General features: G+C 37.3%; 1 protein-coding gene across 1 annotated transcript; it reads right to left on the reverse strand.

Moving 5' to 3' along the window:
* Positions 1 to 747: 747 nt before the first annotated feature.
* Positions 748 to 18,203, reverse strand: Spata22 (spermatogenesis associated 22). The gene is made up of 9 exons (XM_032913378.1): positions 18,074 to 18,203; positions 16,687 to 16,793; positions 13,607 to 13,735; positions 10,580 to 10,640; positions 10,363 to 10,458; positions 7,319 to 7,661; positions 2,469 to 2,592; positions 1,464 to 1,561; positions 748 to 1,081 (listed from the first exon to the last, which is right to left on the reverse strand). Exons 2-9 carry the CDS (start codon positions 16,727 to 16,729, stop codon positions 890 to 892), a joined length of 1,086 nt encoding a protein of 361 aa, XP_032769269.1. The 5' UTR covers positions 16,730 to 16,793; positions 18,074 to 18,203; the 3' UTR covers positions 748 to 889.

Consider the following 18,203-nt stretch of genomic DNA (forward strand, 5'->3'; position numbering starts at 1 on the left):
GACAGCGAGTGAAGTGTGGAATGTGAATCAGGTTTAGATTTCCTTTTACACCCTGAGCTCCTTTAGCATGGAAAGACTTAATGTGGACTGACACAGTCTCAAAGATGGAAATTTAGAGGGGAATTCCAGTAAGATGTGGAACCTATAAAGTAAACCCTGATGACAGCACAAAGCTTGTTTCAAAGACTTCCCCTACATATCGTTATGAGAAAACTTTGTGGTCCATCAATTAACCACTGCTGGTAAACTTCACCACTAACCCTACTCAGTTTGGACTCCCTTGCAAGCCTCATTCAATATAATAATAAACTTATTTGAGGGAAAATGAAAATTTATTTTTGTAAAACAAATCAGCTTTCTACAAAAAAGTGGATAGAAAAAATACAACATCAATACAAATTTCTCTGAACACCTTTTAGTATAAACTCAAATTTTTTATTTCAAGAAATTTGTCTTCTTAGAAAATAAAAAAAATGTTCAGCATTTATCAAGATTAGCTCTACTTTGAAATGCACAGAACAACGACAAAAAAATTCATGGTTACACAAAAGAAAATTGTGGTTCTGAGAGGCAAAGGGGAATGGACAGTAACTGTTGATGGATGTGCATTCTTCTGGCAATGATGACTTTGAATAACTTTGTAAACATACTAAAAACTTAAGTTACACAATTTAAATGGGTGATTTAACCAGTCTATAATAACATAACTCAATAACTTTTCAAAATTAAAAAAATCTAGTTATGCTGTTTTGATGAAAATCTATAAGAAAATTTTCATTTGTATAAAAAGAAGTGAAATACAGAAAACAAGAGTGATAAAACCATGCAAGTGGTAAATTAATAACAGTAAATGCTTCTGTTCATATTATGTAATTCCCTTTGTCACTATTTACATTTCATTCATTACTTTAGTATGATATTTCATCTCGGCATCTACAATTGTAACAAATGCTTGAAAAGTCTTTTGTTCAGAAGCAGATGCTGGTCTGACAGAAACACACTTGAAAACATTCTTGTGTGGGTCATAGTGCCCAACACACCTGTGAACTCGGCCTCTAATCAGTCTTGGAAGTTCACGATCCTGTTTTTCAAAAATAAAAGTCAAAAGTTAGTTATTGCCTCATCTAAAGTTTAATGTTTAATTTATAGTATGATTAATTAAATTGAAAATCATATTGATCAAATATGATCAATGAATTACCCCAAATGATGTGATTCTCTGTTGCATACAATATCATTAGGCACGCACAAGTCACCTGTCACAGAGGGATGGCCCTAACCTGGATAGGGCTTCTAATGAACTAGCAAGAAGTTGTTCCTGGAACATTTAATAATCCCCCCAATAGTGGCTCATGAACTATGTACTCTTTTTGCTAACAGAATTTCTACTGCAATGAGACTGTGGCCTGTAGTTTCATCTTTTGTTACATAGGCACTGAAAACAAACACTTTAAAATACTCACAATTTCATAAAATACACATGGAAGAATATTTTTCCCATCTCTCATAAGAAAAGTCTTTGAATAATGTGGGCCAGGCGTGACAGCCGAATCCAGGACAGCTAATCAGCATTAAAGTGGGAAAATGAATATTGACAAACGTAAATAAGATTTAACAAAGAAATTTGATATTTAAGTGTCATCCCATAACATTTCTCCCAGTTTACTTATACAGTGGTGTTTTACAGAGGAATTGTATCCTTTTCGTGTGTTCTGTAGGCTAGATGAACTTCAGAGGCATAATAACAATAAAATGCACTATAACAACAAGTAAGTATCACAGTTTAATGAAAACAACATTGAATTAGAATTCTAGTCAGGTCTTCAGCTTAATACTATTTTATGACATTGTTCAAACTTGATTTTATTTTCTAAAATGAAATATATTCATGTACATGTACGAAAAGAAAGAAAAAGAGCAAATAGTACACAAATGATTTCAGTACTTCAGGTAATCAAACTGATGTCTATCCCTTTCCATAGTTACATTTTGAGGTAGAGTAAAACACCTAAGATCTACCTTTTGGGCTAATCATTCATATATATATATATATATATATATATATATATATATATATATATATATATCTGAAACACATTCGATCTCTGGGCTGACTCATCCCACATAACTGCAGGTTTGTATTTTTTTTATGTCCATCTTCCCATCTCCATCTTCTTGAACAAACTGGTCAACATCTCTCAAAGCTGTTTCTTCATCTATAAAATTTGAGTCCTAATTCATGTTTATCTCCATGATTTTTTATCAAATGGTGTTATTCATCCATTTAATAACCATCTCCTGAGTACTCATAGAAGATACGTTATTTTGAAGGCAACCTACATTTCCCCTAATATACATAATGTCCTTTTTCCAAATCGTGATTTCTTCATGACATCCTAGGTATTCCTAATGGAATTAAAGATATCCAAAATAGTGTTAGTGAAGTATTCTTAAAATACTATACCTACCCAATACTTCAAAAAGAAGTACAGTTTTCTTCACTTGTGCTTGCCAATACTTCATGCTTTCAATAACTGCAGAAATAATTCTTAAAGAATTATCTTTTTCCTTTAACTGATGCAAGGAAGTTTCCTTTCAGAAAAAAAAGCATAGCATTAGAAAAGTGTTTCACTTTATTCATTATACTCTGATCTATGTAAAGTCTAGATTCTTATAAGTGTGTAGACTGTGTAAAAACAACTGCTAAAAGTTTCAATGCAATTAAACCTCTCCAAATTAAAGCCATCATTATATTTCACTGCATTACAGAGTGAAAACCAGAATGTACTTAAAATAAGAAGAGAGTCACAGAGTCAGAGGTGGCACAGTGGGTGAGGCACTTGCCATATAAGCCTGATGACCTGAATTTGATCCCCAGAATCCACAAAAAGGTGGAAAGAGAAAAGAATTCCACAAACTTTTCCTCTGACTTCCACACATACCCCCCTACACACGTCATAAATGCAATAATAAGTAAAGTTTTAAAAGATTTACTTATACTGTTACTCATTCACTGCATTAACTTTCTCCTCCACTGGCATTACGTGCCAGCCTCACTACAGTTAAGTAAAAGAATCCCTACCCTCATGAGCTCACATTGCAGACACTGATTTTTTTTTAAACTGAAGAAAAATAAGCATAGAAGTAGAAGGGGAACAAAAGGTGGAGAGGGGAAATAAGTGTAGATAATGGAGTGATACAAGTATAATCTATGAGAATGTCACAATGAAACCCATTACTTTGTAGTATTAGTACATACTAATAAAAAATTTAAGTGTTTTTGGAGTATCCACTCTGTGGTAAAGCTACTCAAGAAACAGTAGTGAGCAAACAATCAGGCTTGGTGGCATATAGGAGGAGAAATGGGTGAGTCTCTATGAGTTCAAAGACAACCTGGTCTACATAGCAGGTTCCAGACCACCCTAGTGAGTGCAGAATGGTGAGACTCATCTCAAAACAAGAACAATGATGGTAATGATGATATATCTTCACATAATTTCTAATCTAAAATAGGATTTATCAAATAAATGAGTTAAAAAGCATAATAAAACATTAGAATTGTTATCATCTATGCATGAAAAATAATAAAATGAAAAGATAAAGAGAGACAGTGGGTAGTTAAGTGAGGACAGAGACTAGCACATGTAAAGGTCCTGAAATAGAAATGTACTTTGCATATTTTGTACTTTGTATTTTTTAATATTTATTTTCTTTTATATGTATTTATGTGTATGTTTATATATGCATGGACCTTGTGCCCACAGAAGTCAGAAAAGAGTGTCAGATTCCGTGGAACCAGACTTTCAGAATGTTGTGAGCCATTGTGTGGGTGTTCAGAAGAGAGCCCAAGTCCTTTAGAAATGTGGCCAGTGCTCTTAAATACCAAGTTCTCTCTCTAGCCCCATACTTTATGAATTTTTTAAGATCTGAAAACACAGCCTTCAGAGTTAGAAAGGGCAATTTGCAAATTATTTGGAAGAACAAAAAACCCAGGATAGGAAAAACTATCCTCAACAATAAAAGAACTTCTAAGGGAATCACCATCCCTGACCTCAAGCTGTATTACAGAGCAATAGTGATAAAAACTACATGGTATTGGTACAGAGACAGGCAGCTAGATCAGTGGAATAGAACTGAAGACCAGAAATGAACCCACACACCTATGGTCACTTGATCTTTTACAAAGAAGCTAAAACCATCCAATAGAAAAAAAGATAGCATTTTCAACAAGTGGTGCTGGTCCAACTGGAGGTCAGCATGTCGACACATTCTTATCACCTTGTACAAAGATCAAGTCCAAGTCAATCTTGGACCTCCACATAAAACCAGATACACTCAAACTAATAGTAGAGAAAGTGGGGAAGAACTTCAAACACATAGGGGAATGGAACAGAACACCAATGGCTTATGTTCTAAGATCAAGAATTGACAAATGGAACCTCATAAAATTGCAAAGCTTCTGTAAGGCAAAGGACCCTGTCAATAGAAAAAAATGGCAACCAACAGGTTAGGAAAAGATCTTTACCAATCCTACATCAGATAGAGGGCTATTATCTAATGTATACAAAGAACTCAAGAAGTTAGACTCCAGAGAATCAAATAACCCTATTAAAAATTGGGTACAAAACTAAACAAAGAATTCTCAACTGAGGAATATCAAATGGCTGAGAAGCACCTAAGAAATGTTCAACATCCTTAGTCATCAGGGAAATGCAAATCAAAACAACCCTGAGATTTCACCTCACACCAGTCAGAATGGCTAAGATCAAAAACTCAGGTGACAGCAGATGCTGGCAAGGATGTGGAGAAAGAGGAACACTTCTCCATTGCTGGTGAGATTACAAGCTGGTATAACCACTCTGGAAATCAGTCTGGAGGTTCCTCAGAAAATTGGACATAGTACTACCTGAGGACCCAGCTATACCACTCGTAGACATATACCCAAAAGATGCTCCAACATACAACAAAGACACATGCTCCACTATGTTCATAGCAGCCTTATTTATAATAGCCAGAAGCTGGAAAGAACCCAGATGACCTTCAACAGAGGAATGGATAATGAAAATGTGGTACATCTACCCAATGGAGTACTACTCAGCTATTAAAAACAATGACTTCGTGAAATTCATAGGCAAATGGATAGAACTAGAAAATATCATCCTGAGTGAGGTAACCCAATCACAGAAAAACACACATGGTATGCACTCACTGATAAGTGGTATGCACTCACTGATAAGCAGATATTAGCCCAAGAGTTCTGATTACCCAATGTACAATCCACAGACCACATGAAGCTCAAGAAGAAGGATGACCAAAGTGTGGATGCTTCAGTCCTTCTTAGAAGGGGGAACAAAATACTCACAGGAGGAAATACAGGGACAAAGAGTGGATCCGGGACTGAACTAAAGGTCATCCAGAGACTGTCCCACCTGAGGATCCATCCCATATGCAGCCACCAAACCCAGTCACTACTGTTGATGCTGAGAAGTGCCTGCTGACAGGAGCCTGATATGGATGTCTCCTAAGAGACTCTGCCAGAGCCTTACTGATACAAATGAGGATGCTTGCAGCTAAACATTGAACTGAGCACACAGACCCCAATGGAGGAGTTAGAGAAAGGACTGAAGGAGATGAAGGGGTTTGCAACCCCATAGGAAGAACAACAATATCAACTAACCAGACCACTCAGAGCTCCTGGGGACTAAACCACCAACCAAAGAGTACACATGGAGGGATCCATGGCTCCAGCCGCATATGTTTCAGCAGACTGTATCGTCTGGCATCAATAGGAGGAGAAGTCCTTGGTCCTGTGAAGGCTCATTTCCCCAGTGTAGGGGAATGCCAGGGTGTTGAAGTGGGAGTGGGTTGGTGGGAGTGGGAGTATCTTCACAGAAGCAAGATGATGGGGTAAAGGGGGGGATAGGAGAAGGAGGAAAGTGATAACATTTGAAATGAAAATACATAAAATATCCAATTAAAAAAAATGAAGAGGCATGTGGAGCTCTAGAGTTTGAGGCCAGTCTGATCTATATAGTGATTTCAGGGCAACACAGTGAAACCCTGTCTCAAAACAAACAAAAATACCAACTCGTAAGCAAAATTTGAATATGCCTCCTTGATGATGACTGCCACAGTGAGTCACTGTTACTTAGGTGACAATGTCATATCATTCTTTGTACAAGGTAACATAGTATTGAGAATCTCTATAAAACATGCTATATTTCCAGAAAAACAGAATTTACCCTAATTTCTTGCTAAAATCAATGATGTTCTGATTATGATCAGAACAAATGTGAGAGTTGTGAGAGTACTTAAGCACCCAAACACTAACAACAGTAAGAAACTGAAAGTGCAGTGGGAGAAAAATAAAATCACCAAGACCATGAAAACTAGGCCCATAAAGGGATACAGACACTGAAAAGAGAAAATCTCCACCTCTTCTCACATTGACATCCTCCCAGTGACTCCTGTAGTCTGACCTCGAGTAGAAGGCAGAAAACAAGGTTCCCATGGTGAGGCACCAGGCAGCCCACCAGAACACACAGATTCACAGAACAACAATCCACTGGGCCTTGGGATGAGGTGTGAAAGAGAAGATAACCTGCACATGTGTAGAAAATACTTCAAAGAACATTTGGAAGTGCAGCTTAGGAAAGGGTACATGCTCTCTAGACTATAAATCAGAGAGATATCGTAGTATATACCATATTCATCCCAGTGTGAAGACTCTTAGATGGACAGCACTTTGCAATATGATGTAGAAAGCATGAAAGGCAGAACAGGACCAGATTATAAAGCAGAAGTCAGCAAACTATGGCCTACACTCCAAATCTAACCTAACCCACTCTTTCTGTCAAGTTCTGCTGGACCACAGCCATGCTCATTCATGAATGTGCTACCTCTGGCTGCCTCCCCGTTACAGTGGCAGAGTTCAGTCTTGTAAAGTAACTGCAGTGAAGACAGTATGGTCTATGAAACCAAAAATGTTGTTATGTGGCACTCTGCAGGAAAATGTTTCTGATATCTTTGGGGATGGGGTAAATGACATAATAAAAAGCATAGATAGTCTCTACAAGCAATGGATAAACAATTGCTACCTTAATAATTAAAAGAATAAAAACCAGAACCCAGTAGGAAACTCTAGAGCCACTATAAAAAAAAAAAAATCTAAGACATTTCAGAAACCAACACTCCTCAATTCCAATGGGAAGCTGGATATTTATGCTAATCTACATATGCCATGTATGTATCTTTCTCAATATTTACTACATGTGCTTAAAGGTATAAATAAGCTATTTGTTAATATTTAAATGTTTACCTTCAGAGAATTTTCTCTTGGAACATCTCCCAACACTGTTTTATTAAATGGATTTTGTTGAAAACTTGGTTTAAAGGCCTGCAGTGCGCTGGCTCTGTCTGGACCTTTCATTGTAGAGCCAGGCAGTTTTGATAAATATGTCTGTCGGGGAACTTCAGCTTCTTTGTGTCCAGGTAAGTTAGGAAATTCAGGTGTTTGGAACTGTTTTTGTCGTTGAGCTCCCAAATTCACTGGACCAGAACTGAACTCACTGTTTGCCGCAGAGCTTACAGTTTTATGCTGAGGTCGGAAATCATTTCTATCCCAAGTTCTAGAGCTAGTGTTTCTGTTGTTGCCTCTGTAGCTGTGAAAGGAAAACATACTTCTCTATGTCTCCAGATTTAAAAACAACTGATGACATTTTTCATTATTCTGACAATCTGTGGTTTATAGCTACTAAGTAGTAAGACATTTGGAACACATCATTCATTACACAATAGTATAATATATTATTACTTCCCTTCCAAGATAAAGAGATAGAGTTTTGAGGAAGTACTAATGAATACAAAGTTAAACAGCAAGTCACTGGCAAGTTTAGAAATCAGAGAAAACCAGTCTCCCAACTCAGAATACATTGCTACAAATATGTGTTTATAATATTTGAGCCTCCACATAACAGTAGTTTTCAAGTAGAAATATTTTGAGGACTTTTACTTAATTCTTTACACATTAATCTTGAAATTTCTACAAAGTAAAAAAAAAAGCTACAGCTTGCCTGTAAGGTTATTTAATGTTTTATGTTTTAAAAGCCCTACTAAACAATGTGTTATAATATTTCTTTACCACACTAATCTCCATTACTTATAAAGCTTGTCAATACAGAATGACAAAACCCAGGGGAAAAAAGTACATTTTCCAAGCAGGCCAGTTAAAAGTTATATGGGAAAGAAAAATTAGTCCAACTCACAAGCTCTTAATCATGAATAATTTTCCCAGAAATACCTGCATTACAAGGCAATCAATACAACCCACCCATGTTTGGGGAAAAAAGACATGGAGAATCTAGTAATCAGCAAAAGCACTAGGTTTTATGGGGCCTAGGGCTTGTACAGTTTGAGAAATACTGTTAACAAATTAACACTAAATTTAAGAATAAAAGGTTATAAAATTATAATTATGAATCTTTAAGTTATAAATACCACAAACATCTATCCAGGAAAAACATTAGAATTGTTGCTATTCATTAAGTGTTTGATACACCCTGTTGTGCAGTTATCTCCACTGAATTAAAACATTCCTTCCTTAATGGCAGAAGGAGGCTCAAAAGATTGAGGCAGCTAATGAAATTCAGAAGGCTCAGAAAACCACCAGTGCTTCCCACAGTTATATAAGCAGAAAAACAAAGTTGCAGAGAGGAAACTCTTTGGCAGGGAACTCCAGAGAAGAGCTTTTGTGGAGTCATCAGCCATACTGGGATAAGCTTTTCCATGAGAGTTCTTTGAGTCCTCCATGCTCCTGTATGTAGCATCTCACACATGCTTTCTATTACAAAGAAATCATTGAGAATCACTACAAAGCATGCCATGCTAGTCATAGTCCCAGAAAATAAAGAAAAACAGAATGTACTCTGATGTCTTCCTAAAAACAATAATTTTTATATTTCTGAGTAGAACAAACATAGAACTAGCAAATAGATATATTATTTGCTATTATAGTATATTATTAAGTATCATACTAAAATATACTAAGTGAAGAAATCTAGGCTCATAAACACTAATGCCATGTTCTCGAATATGTACATCCTAGCCTTGATTTCTTAGAAGTACATATTCACTTTAGAGTGCCTGTAGAGGCTAAGAAGCTATAAGGGAATGTTGAAAAGTACCATAAGGGGAGCATAGCGGAACATAGGTGATATGCAAAAGCAACTTTTATTCACCAGATGTAATTGACATCTTGGAGTCTTACAGCTGAATAAGCTCACCTGGCTGGTTTGTTCACCTCAGCTGTTCTGGCTCAAAACTCCTCTCTAAGATGACTAATTCACACTGGCTTCTCTCGACTTCTCAGTGAATTGGTCTGCTTGGAAAAACTGCCTCTGAATTCCATGAACTGAACTGCACTGACTACACAAACTGAACAAAACTGTATGAACTCAACTGAACTCAACTGCATTCAAATGAACTGCACTCAACTGCTCTGAACTGCAGTGAACTGCTCTAAACAGAATTGCATTGAACTGCACTGCACTGCACTGACCTGACCTGACCTGACCTGACCTGACCTGACCAGGTCCACTGCATTGAACTGCCCTCTCCTCCTGACTCACTCTGCACTTCTCTTATGTCACCTCTGTTTCCTGTCTGCTCTCCTGAGAGTTGGGTATATCCTATCTCTGACTCATTCTGTCAAACCTTTCTCTGATTTGTCTTCCTCTCAATTAGACACCACTTTCAAACATGACTGCTTTCTTCTACACACTTACCTTACCTACATTATTTGAAATTAAAGGTGTGTACTAAGGGTGCTTGTATTCCAGCCAGAGGGATTAAAGATGTATGGTGTGTCTGTAGCAGATCACACAGACCTAGGTCTTTGGATGTGATCCCTTGCCTGAGCAGCCATAATGCTGGATTAAAATCCTACTACAGTGATCTGAAAGTAGAGAGGGAAATGCTGCGGGAGGAAGGGTTTATGTAGGAATACAGGGATACAGGGAAGATAATGGGCATAGCCAAAACAAAAATATATATTAAAAATGCTATATGAAAACCCATTTTTAGTCAGTTTAAACCTTCCATATATTCTACTTCCACAGAGCAAAACAAACTACAGATCAAAAATATTTAGAAAAAATTATATCTGCATAAACATATACTTTGTCATTATTTCTTAAGTACACAATGACAATTATATAATATTTACATTTATTACATTGTGTAATTTAAAGTATAAAGGAGGGTATATATAGATTATATTCAAATATTAGTTTGTTATTAGTGTAGAGATTTCCTAAACGTACTTCTTAAGGAAAGGAGAGAAAGAGGAAGCAGATGCAGACTCACCCCCCGCCACCTTGGCTTCTTTCAGCGTTTGACTCAATAGATTTACACACAGGATCTTCAGTTCTCGGGGGATAAGAAGCAGAAGCTGGTATTTGCCTTTCAAGGAAAAGATCTTGTTAAACACAATTTGTTTTTAAATTGATAAATGTAAAATGTATACAGAAAGTAACATCAGTCAGTAACAGACACATATGTTAGTTCATATTTTTCCACTTACCCTGTATTCACTGTTTTCTTTAAAGGAGCCACCACTGGATTCACAGCTTCCCATGCCCAATCTCAGAAGTATAAGAACACATAAAAATAAGATTTTATTTTCAAAATAATTTCTTATATTTATTTAATTTGATAGTTCTAACAAGTTGAGAAAAAAAAGACACAGGTTTTAGTAGCAATCGATTGCAGAATTTGTCACAGCCTGCCTAACTTTATAGATACTGTATTTAAGCAAAGAGAGTAGTTCAATCTGTCTTTTCCACAACTGATCCTAATAGAGTGCCTTGTAATAGGCAACATAAATTTAATTGAATTCAATGTTTCTTAAATTTTATTCCATTCCCCATCAAGAAATGCATAACTGGTAGCAAGATAACTATTTGTGAAAGGGAGAAACACAGAATCAGAGGAAGATAAAGTTTTAACATGAAATCTCACTCTTACTACGTATGGTAAACACTTCTACATATATTTTCTACTCCTTTCCAGTTACTCTCTTATATCCTTAATTTCTATTTTTATGTTTTAATTATTTGCATATGGGGGTGCATAGTGCACATGAGTGTAGATGTTCATAGAGGCCAAAGGATCCCCTGGACTTGGAGGTATAAAGAAGTTGTAAGACACCTGAAATGGATGTTGGGAACCAAACTCAGGTCCTCTGAAAGACTAGTAAGCCCTCGAGCACTGAGCCACCTCTTTTTTCCCATATTCTCTTCTTATAAATGTTGATTGTATTCCAGACTAATAGGTCAAAATAAAAATTCACATTTCTTCATGAGACAGCTCACACTTGTAATTTCTCAAGATCAGTATTCATGCTATTTATAAAACATTTTAAATGATAAGAAAGACTTTAAGTGATAGTGAATGCTGATTTGTGCATGTCCATGGGAATTTCTACTTTGTATAGTGTGGGATGATGTCACAAGTGAGGCAGGTACAAGATAGAATGAGACCTGTCATTGGGTGAGAAGGAAGGATGGGCAGGAGAAAAGTTTGAAGGAAGAGGAGACGGGAACGGAAGAGGGAGGAAGGAGAGAAGCCACGGCAGAGAAAACATGGAAGCTGATGTTAAGATTCCATGCTGTATCTTACAGGTTGTTATGAATGTTCTTAAGGGATGGATGTGTGCAGGGCTTTGTATGTTTAGGTGGGCAATTATATATTATCAATTGGATCAAAGGTTATTGGGTTGTGTGTTCTTTCATGTGGCAATCTGACTTTTGGAGGGTATGTGGCGGCTAGAGAAACTGAAATGCCATGGAGTTGGGATGTGTTTCCGCCAAGATATCTAGCAGATATCTTGGGGCACTGCAGTGCTGGATCTAGTGGGGGATAAAAGACAGTGTTTTGGGTTTTTTTATATATTTTTACAACTGTATACATAAAATGGAAATGAAGACCACAAATGAGTTAGCACTCTGTGGGTAACAGCGCTTGCCTTGCAAGACTCAAATGCTAAGTTTGAAACCTGAATGGACAGTGTGTGGAGAGAACTGACTCCCAAATTTGTCTCTCCCTCCCCCCCACACACACACACCATCATGATATGTGTATATCTGCACTCATACACACTAATAATAAAATTCAAATTTTAAAATTGGAAACGTTATATGTTAACTTCATACTTTAAATTCCTAGTGTGGAAGAAAAACAATGACTGCATCAAAGTCTATGAAAGCACACTGAAAAAAATTTAAAATATGAGTATTGCTATATATAAAAATATTTTAATATTTCATTCATATGATTCCATTAATAATTTTAAAGTTTGTTTCCAAAATTTAAATATACATAACCATAATGTGTCAAATATATTTCAGAATATCTTCCTATCAGTGCTTTCTTCCAGAAGAAGTAAAAAGACAGTGAACACTGAACCAGTGAACAGAAAGCCTTGCCATCAGACTGAATGGCCTGAGTCTTATCTCTAGCACACACATGCACACATACATACATACATACATACATACATACATACATATGAAAAGTAAAGTCTCCCAACACTCACCACTATCACCACTGTGGATAACTAGTTCATAGATGACAAGATTTTAGTGGTCTCACTTAAAATGTAACACATATTAAAGCTTCCTGGCTCAAAAACGTAAACAAGAGTCACAAAAGGCATCTCTGAGAAGTAGAGCTGGAGTATGTAAACTCCCAGCAATGACAAGTATCATAATGTGCTGGTTTAAGCTACAAGAAAGCATACTAGATGAGAGGGTCTTAGACCATTTGGGAGATTACAAAATATCTTAAACTGGGTAATGTACAAATAGAAGTCTTTGACAGCGCTGGAGAGTAAAATATCTTAGATTGAGGTGAGGACAAACTAGCTATTGTAAAGCTTGTTCTCACTTCAGAGGGAGCCCCTCTTAGTGTCCTCACACGACAGAAGCAGCAAACAACTTCTTTATCCTTCCCAAGGCCACTTCCTTCTGTAGGGGAGTAGACTCCTCCCAACTCTAAGCACCTCCTAAAAGTCCATCTTCCTACTCAACCTTTAACTTTCAACTTAAGAGTTTTCAGATCCCATAAAACACTGAGGGAAACAACAGAGAAAGACAGGCAAAAATGCTCTGAGAAAGCAATGACTAGAACCAAACATCAGAAATTCCTGAGCTTATTCCTTTTCTACTGTCTACTTTTTTTTTCCATGTTTTTAAAACTTTATATACTCTTTTCCATGTTTCTGAGGTAACTTAAACCCTTCCATCCTTTCCTACAAAATATGTAAGTCACAGTATTCTATGTTCTGAGAAAGAAAAATAGTCTTTGCAATGTGGGTTCCTACTTTAATAGAACAAAGGCTCCTGACATAAAGATAGACTCCATTTAAATGCTAAGCCATCCCCGTATACTAGGCAACTCAAAACTCCTGTGCTGGAATGCTCAGAAGGAGCCAAGTAATCTCTATATCTGGGCAGTGAAAAGCAGCAGGGACTTTCTGCAATGAGAGACCCAGTAATTTTCTACCATCTAGTTCTTGTCTCTTGAAATTTTTACTTACTCATTTTCTTACCTGTTGGTAAAGATGGGAAACCATAACTGTCAGAAACAGTACCGATTCCTGGATCACTCTGAAGTGGATTAGATGTTAATGGCTGTCTGTTCCTCTTTTTCTGATTGAACAACGGCACAGGCAAACAGCCTACATAAGATGTACCAATAAATTAGTATGAAATAGGTAAATAAGATGTCTACATCTAGAATAATTTCCATTAATAATAGGTAATAATGTACAACTTATGGTCTACTTCTATATGCTAATACACTACAGATATATTTCTATGCCCTTAAAATGATTTTTACAGTCATTATTAGTCCATGTATCTCTAAAGTCCTTTCTTCTCCTGTCTCTGTTTTTATCCCCAAACCTTTCCCAAATCTTTTCTTTCTTTTTTTCTAAGACTTATATGATTACACTGTAGCTGTCTTCAGACACACCAGAAGAGGGCATCAGATCTTATTACAGATGGTTGTGAGCCACCATGTGGTTGGTGGGATTTGAACTCAAGACCTTTGGAAGAACAGTCAGTGTTCTTAACCACTGAGTCATCTCTCCAGCCCTATCTTTTCTTTCCTGAATTTCCCTCTTCAGCTTGTCTATTTTCTTATTAGCTGCAGAGTACCTATAAAATATATCAAAGCTAAGAAAGAAAAAATTTTGAACCATCCCAAAATCTAACCACTCTTTAGTGTGACTACCAGCCTCTCAGACCATAGTTACCTAACTTTAGTTTGACTAAGATTTATCCTGGAATTCTGATTAACATGCAGGTTCCAAGGTCACAATCTTCAATGATGTTGTATATGCTAGGCCCGTGGAGTGGCACTAGTAGTGGGTATAGCCTTGTTGAAGTAGGTGTGTCACTGTGGGTGTGGGCTTTAAGACCCTTATCCTATCTGCCTGGAAGCCAGTATTCCACTAGCAACCTTCAGAAAAAGATGTAGAACTCTCCATTTCTTCTGCACTAATCCTGCCTGGATGCTGCCATGTTCCTGACTTGATAATGGACTGAACCTCTGAACCTGTAAGCCAGTCACAATTAAATGGGTCCTTAGAAGAGTTGCCTTAGTCACGGTATCTGTTCACAGCAGTAAAACCCTAACTAAGACATCCTAAAGGGGTCTTGACCCACAAGTGGAAAACCACTTTCTTAAGAGAATGACAATATTCAATACAAGTAAAAGTAAATACCACTACCACTTCCTCCACATGACAAAAACAGGTTCTTCAGTCAAAACAATAAATAAACTTTAAAAGCTACAAGAGAATTCAGGACCAAAAGAGGTCTTCAAAGCAATAACTAGAAAAACTGAGATAGAACCCAAGATCCTAAACATCAGTTCAGAAACCCTTACCACTCCACCACTGTCTAGCTGCCCCGTTCTCACTGGACAATACTAACTCAGGAAGATCTCTAATGAAAACCTATTATCATGTAGGTCCTTGAGTCAGGATGCCTGGTTTTTAACTGTGCCTTTTAGAAAGATTTGAAATAAAACTTCAAAGTTAAATCTGAGCAGTCTCCTTAAACTCTTTATACCAGAGATATATACAAAGAAGCATAACATAATGATTAAGAATATATACTCTAAAATCAGATTTCAAGGTTCAAGTCCTATTTCTAAAATAGATTACTTATTTAAAGCTTCGTGTCTTGGTGTCTTATCTATCTAGAAAACAGAAGTGATGACAAAGATTAAATCCTTGTGACTAAATGTCTAGAATATGGTGTCCCATTATAAATTATCATTGCAGTCTTTATTGTGCATCATAATCATTTCCCTAGCTCTCCTCATTCTTGACTTTTATCCTTATGTTACCTCATAACTGGGAAAATAGAAATAATACAAAATATTAGGAAACAGCTTGGTTGGTGATGGTGCACACCTTTAATCCCAGCACTCAGGAGGCAGAGGTAGGTGGATCTCTGTGTGTTCAAGGCCAGCCTGGTTTCTAGGGGGAGTTCTAAGACAGCCAAGGCTACACAGAGAAACAACAGTACACATAAAATGGAAATGAGGACCACAAATGAGTTAGCACTCTGTGGGTAACAGTGCTTGCCATGCAAGCCTCAAATGCTAAGTTTGAAACCTGAATGGACAGTGTGTGGAGAGAACTGACTCCCAAATTTGTCTCCTCCCTCTCTCTCCCTCTCCTTCTTTCTCTCTCTCTCTCTCTCTCTCTCTCTCTCTCTCTCTCTCTCTCACATACACACACACACACACACACACACACACACTCCCCATCATGATATGTATACATCTGCACTCATACACACTAATAATAAAATTCAAATTTTAAAATTGGAAACGTTATATGTTAACTTCATACTTTAAATTCCTAGTGTGGAAGAAAAACAATGACTGCATCAAAGTCTATGAAAGCACACTGAAAAAAATTTAAAATATGAGTATTGCTATATATAAAAATATTTTAATATTTTATTCATATGATTCCATTAATAATTTTAAAGTTTGTTTCTAAAATTTAAATATATATAACCATAATGTGTCAAATATATTTCAGAATATCTTCCTATCAGTGCTTTCTTCCAGAGGGAAGTAAAAAGACAGTGAACACTGAGCCTTGAAAAGTGAAAATGCTACTAGAGAGGTGGGTAGGTGAGTGAGTGGGTGGGTGGCGAGGTGGGGAGCAACCTCTTAGAGGCAAAGGGAGGGGGGATGATGGAATGGGGCATTTGCAGAAGGGAGACTGAGAAGGGGGACAACATTTGAAATGTAAATAAATAAAATAACCAATTTTTTAAGAAGGATATACTTTAAAAAAAGTTAACAAGTCAATCAAACACACAAATGTATTTCATTGTTTTCTACTTAGAACCATAAATAAATCAATCCTTTAAGTTTTGCAGAAAAAGCACCAGAGCAAATCTCAGTCCATTTACCTTTACTCTCATCTCTGCTACTAAATACTTTGCCTTGACAAGCTTACTTTACCCATTTGATTGTAAAAAAGAGGCTAGGCTAAATGTCTAATCTCGTTAAACATTCCTTCCCAAACGTTCCTACAAACTATACATGTTGTATGTACTATGTGAAAAACGTCAAAAACAAACAAACGCTGTTCAATACCTGCTGTACTTCGAGTTGAACTTTCATTTAAGTTTCTCTTCATTTTCTTCAGTGTCAAAACCTTTTGTGTTTAGCACTTGACATTTACAAAATGAAGTTAACTAAACCTTAGAAGGAAGAAACATGTAACTCATATTCGTCCACAAGATCAACTTTTCAGTCAACTAATTATGGACATTACGGTTTAAAGCTGTCAAATGTTATCACCTCAGGAACTGCTTTATGAATAATAATTTAAAACATACCCCATTTCCCAGCTATGTTCAAATAACTTACGACAGGGGTGTATATAATCTTGTCTTCTAAATATATACAGAGTTTCCACACAGTCTAAGCAATTTATTTCAGAATTCAGGACCCATCATGGGAACCAAAGCTATAAGGGAAAGGAATTACAGCACTGGCAAACTTACAGAAAAACATTTTTCCATTGTGGGTTTTTTTTCTGATTTTAGCTCCCTAATATATTTATATCTTAATATAATTTATTTAATTCAACAAATGTTTGCCCATGAAAAGGCCAGACACAAACCCAAATAATTTCTACTGCAAATCCTCTGCCCAGTGAGACAGTATGATCACAAGTAACAGTGAAAATCAAACAGCTAAACATGAATGTCCAAATATCATTTGCAAAAACAAGAGGCCGAGGACTGCCTCTTCGTGTGTCTTGAACTTGAAAACAGAATATAGGAAACTTTTACATAGTTTTCTACCACTCTAAGAGTCAGAAGAGAGATGGGGCCATTTTTTTTCTCAACACAGAAACACCAACTCATCCTCAGCCTAAGAGAACTTACACGGGCTGAATACCCTAAATATCCTAAAACAGAGTCTCATAACACCCAGACTTGCTTCAAACTTGTGATCTTCCCATCTCTACCACCCAAGAGCTGGGACTGCAGGGGTAGGCTACTATGCTTGATTCAGAAATACATGGAAATACACCATCATTTTCTTGGACCACTAAATTCTGTTGCTCTGACACCAGCTCCCTAGAGAACTGGCTTCAGCTGGAGCAGAGGTGGGGTGACAGGGATGGGGGACTGGGGTAGCAGGGGTAGGGGTGGCAGGAGCAGGGTGACTGGGATGACAGGAGTCGTGGAAGCATGGGTGGGAGCGGCAGAGTGGCAGGGGCCGGTTGGTGAGAGAGGGGTGACTGGGGTGTCAGGGGCTATGGGAGTAGGGGTGGTGGAGATGGGGTGTCGGGGTAGTTGTTGGGGATATGGGGGTAGGTACTACCCAACTCACTGACAAGTCTGCCTTGAGACCATGACCTCAACAAGAGGCCAGACAAGGCCTGTTTGAGGCCTCCTTAAAAGAAGGGAGAGATTTTTCCAGTCAGAATTCATCTTCCCTTCCAACATCCCTCTGCCGTCTGACACACCCAGTCATGGGGCCGTTTTAGGTCAACAAACGGTATTTCCTTCCAAGAATTCCCTGCCAACACCATGTACAAAGAAAGCCCTCAAATTAACCTCGCCTCCGTCAGCAGGCAGACACGCGGAACTTCCCGC

Source organism: Rattus rattus, chromosome 9 (genome assembly GCF_011064425.1).
Source record: "Rattus rattus isolate New Zealand chromosome 9, Rrattus_CSIRO_v1, whole genome shotgun sequence".
Lineage (NCBI taxonomy): Eukaryota > Metazoa > Chordata > Mammalia > Rodentia > Muridae > Rattus > Rattus rattus.